The sequence below is a fragment of the Limulus polyphemus genome, unplaced genomic scaffold (genome assembly GCF_000517525.1).
Source record: "Limulus polyphemus unplaced genomic scaffold, Limulus_polyphemus-2.1.2 Scaffold1010, whole genome shotgun sequence".
Classification (NCBI taxonomy): Eukaryota; Metazoa; Arthropoda; class Merostomata; order Xiphosura; family Limulidae; genus Limulus; species Limulus polyphemus.
In genome coordinates this window covers 198,176-202,465 of record NW_013666620.1, presented here as the reverse complement: position 1 = coordinate 202,465, position 4,290 = coordinate 198,176, and the positions used below count along the sequence as shown (strand labels likewise).

At 32.5% G+C, this 4,290-nt stretch overlaps 1 protein-coding gene across 2 annotated transcripts in view; it reads right to left on the bottom strand.

The window, feature by feature from the left end:
• The window catches only part of LOC106461685 (stromal interaction molecule 1-like), a 57,882-nt gene that overhangs the window by 15,830 nt on the left and 37,762 nt on the right, over window positions 1–4,290 (bottom strand). For both annotated transcript variants that reach the window (XM_013921532.2, XM_013921531.2), the window contains exons 8-9: window positions 3,212–3,448; window positions 1,702–1,802 (exon numbers count right to left, since the gene is read on the bottom strand). In XM_013921532.2, coding sequence (XP_013776986.1) covers window positions 1,702–1,802; window positions 3,212–3,448 — 338 coding nt within the window. The remainder of the gene's footprint in view (window positions 1–1,701; window positions 1,803–3,211; window positions 3,449–4,290) is intronic.

Genomic DNA, 4,290 nt, shown 5'->3' with positions numbered 1-4,290 from the left:
TGTATCTGGATGTACTGTTATTCTTTATTATGTATCTGGTTGTACTTGTGATGTACTGTTATACTTTATTATACTGGTTGTACTGTTATACTTTATTATACTGGTTGTTCCAGATACATAATAAAGAATAACAGTACAACCAGATACATAATAAAGAATAAGAGTACATCACAGTACAACCAGTATAATAAAGTATAACAGTACAACCAGATACATAATAAAGAATAAGAGTCTGGTTGTACTGTTATACTTTATTATACTGGTTGTACTGTGATGTACTGTTATACTTTATTATGTATCCGGTTGTACTGTGATGTACTGTTATTCTTTATTATACTGGTTGTACTGTGATGTACTGTTATTCTTTATTATACTGGTTGTACTGATAATAAAGTATAACAGCCAACTGTCTTCACTTCCCTATGTCACAAGATGCACTCTGCACTGCCAATTTTAAATTTTATTTTATCCATTACATAACATTCAGTGTCCAACTAATTAGAAACTGACAAGTGAGAATATAAACTTAGAAATTTTTGTCTGTTTTCTCTACTGAGAAATAAAAAAAATGTCTAGCCCACATGACACGCCCCATTCCATGTCATTTTGTGTTTCAAAAAACATCTTGAGATTGCTTTTCGATTATTAATAACCAATAGAGAAAGCAGCTCTTTCCTTTACAAGATTCTTTATGTAGTTATTTTGTTTGCTGTCCATAAGTGGACATTTAGCCTCAATTTCACTGTTTGCAATCATTCTTTTCGGCTCCAAAAAGCTAACAGATTTTTTAAATCTATTTATAACACAGTTAGAAAGCCAGTTAAATTGCAGAAGTTTTGGGACATTCTATTTTAGTGCCTCAGATATTTTTTGTGTTCTAAGATGTATATTTGAAATGATTTTGTGAAGAACTAACATAGTATTAAAAAAACTAGTGTTAAGGAAGTACATTCTCAAGTTCAAATTACTGAAATAGGTTTCAACTTTAATGCAAGTCCAAATGGTCTTTCACATATTTTTTGACAAAAGTAACTAAAATGTAAACAAATTGAAACTTATTAGGTTAGATAATAAAAAAAAGTAAATACAAAATAACTACAATAAATTTTCATAAGATCAACCCTGAGTGCATTTAACAACATGTGAAGAAACATTAATATAACAACATGGATGAGACTAGTCACATGTTATGTGTGGTCAACCCTACTATACGGTGTTGAAATATGTACAATATCTAAAACAACTGGTAAAAAGATTGAGAAATGAAAACATCTTGGACAGAACATAAGACAAATGAAGTATTAGAAATGATGAAAACTAAAAGAACACTGTTATCAATTATCAATAAAAGAAAATGTAAAAACTTTGGACATAACTAGGAGAAATGGAAAACAAAGACTGTTGGTAGAAGGAAAAATGAATAGGAAGAGGCAGACCAAGAAATATGTGTGGATGGATAACATCGAAGATTGGATGGGAACATCATATAGTAAGTGTGTTAGAATGGTAGAAAGAAGAGAACAATGGTGCTCCATGACATTCAACCGGCTTCGAGCGGATGACGCATGATGATGTCGACGAACAGAAACAAAAAAAAAATAGTTTTGTTTATATATATATATATTGGTTTTAAACTATTCACATTAATTCTAAAATTAGAAGAACTGACAAAAAAACTTTACTGAGAATTAAAATGCTTACTTAGCTTGAAGAATTCGGTGGTCAATAGCATCAATTGTACTACCATGCGCTACCCTAAAAGCACCAAGTAAGCTGGTCCTCCTCTTTCTTAATTTTTCACACTGAAAAAAGCAAATAATAATAAAAAATATAGTGAAAATTTGAAAACCATTTTTATCATATTAAACTAATAAATTGGTATATATACACACACACACACACATATATATATATATAAAGCGATAAACTTATATAGTACATAAACATAGTGTTAGTAGCATAAGGAGTTCTGAAAGAACTTTTAGGAATAATTACAGCTTTGTAATGGATATCTCCACCCACAAACTGGGTAATCATCATCCATTATCTCAAATACAAAGAACTCTTTTTTTTGTTATGGTTACAATAGTGCACTTAACAGAAAGTCCCTCACACACATCCCTTCAATAGGTCAATTAGATCAAACAGTACCAACTGCCTAAGCCTAAATAATATACCACACATGCTTAAAACTCAATTTCCCAATAAAAAGTCATTGCTTTGGTTAATTATTGGTAAAAACTGGAATGGTTCCTTGTTCTCAGTTTGTTTGGCGAAACAAGCTGAGAACAAGGAACAATTCAAGGCTTCCCAGCCAATGTTTAAGAAACAATAGATTGTAACATGAAAATTTGGGTATTTATATCTTCATTGACCAGAAAAATAAAGGTTTTTATAGGTTTTATGCTAATTCCTTTGGCAAACAACCAACTTTCCAATCTAAACAATTTATAAAATCAAAATATTATTGGGTTCGAAACAGGTTTATTATGTTTTCCAAAGAATAGTTACCAATTTCACTATCAGGCTTTTCTTTACCAATACCGTACTAATTTGCTGAAAAAAATAACTTAAAATGTTAGAAATAAAGGTCCTGCAAAATTGGAAATATTTGCATTTCGTAGTTTAGAAAGTTGAAAAAAAATATACGTTTTATAGGTCTTTTTCACAAAAATAGGACCATTTTCAAAACTTAGGTTTTGATAGGGTTTAGAAATTCACTGGAAGGCCTGTAATCCCTGCCATGAACACACATGTCTGTATTAAATACAGAAAAATAGCTGACCCTGATAGAACTTAAAACAGAAGTATATAAACAAAGCAGAGAGGGTGATGTTATGATCTGTGGTCACTTAGGAAATAAAATTATATCAAACAACCATACCTTAAGTACATATTTAATATAAACCAATAAATAAGAAGAAGGCACCCCTCAGTGGCTGCGGAGGGAGGTCTGCAGACTCACATGGCTAGAAACTGTGTTTCGATATACATGGTGGGCAGAGCACAGATAGACCATTGTGTAGCTTTGTGTTTAGTTAAACAGGAACCTTCATCGGGACAAAATGCATCAGAAAAGGAAGTATAGTGCAACATTACAGAAGCCTGGGTAAGAAGCAAGGTTTATTAATGAAAAATGATTGAGAATAATATAAGTATCTAACCAGGAGGTTACGAATTGAATTATTAGTTACAACAATTCCAAACATACCCCTTCTTTGGCATTGGCTAAATGCTGCTCGGCACTAGTTTTCTTTGCATTATAATGCCGTAGTTCAAGTTCATGGGTTAGCTGTAGCCAAAGCTGTAAAGCAGGAGGAGGAGACCAGTGGCTCGCCTCCAGTATCTTCTCCGCGTGACGTAAATCTTCTCGGACCTTTTCTAGTTCTTCCTTCAGTTGTTGAACATTTTCTGGGGTGGTACTCTCACTTTCCGTAGTTGTCTTACTCTGGTAAAGAAACCAGAGATTATAACAATATAATGGTAAACTCTAAGTTTGTATCTCTCTCTAAATTACAAGTTTCGCCAAAAAACAAAAGTAATGTTGGAACTGTTTATCAGTACCAGATTTTTCCATTTTTCACTTAAAATTCAACAACAAACTCTACCAGTTGATCTGCATCTTAATAATATCCATTGAAATAATTTTTTTAAAAACAACATTCATAAGACACAGATATAGTTCATTCTACAAACTTATAAAACACTTTAAAAAATTATAGCTGACCTTCACTTCACAACAATCTTATATGTGACATTTGCCTGTGTAATAATCAACAAGTACAACCAGTATAATAAAGTATAACAGTACATCACAAGTACAACCAGTTAGACTGACTAACGTACGTGTTGGTAGACTGACTTAGATATGTGTTGGTAGACTGACTAACGTACGTTTTGGTAGACTGACTAACGTACGTGTTGGTAGACTGACTGACGTACGTGTTGGTAGACTGACTGACGTACGTGTTGGTAGACTGACTAACGTACGTGTTGGTAAACTGACTAACGTACGTGTTGGTAGACTGACTAACGTACGTGTTGGTAGACTGACTAACGTACGTGTTGGTAGACTGACTGTTGTTGAGGGGTAAGATGTGTAGCTTAGAAAAATATAGATTAACATATTCTTAAAGTAAGCAGTTTTGATGACATTTGTGTTCTTTGTTGCCCTTTAAATTTAGTCAGATTTATTTTTAACTTTTATGAGTTTTGTGAGAACGTATCTGAATATTTTCAAATATGGGAGTAACTGTAACTTAAATTTGCAAGTGTTCAGTAACGCATCTT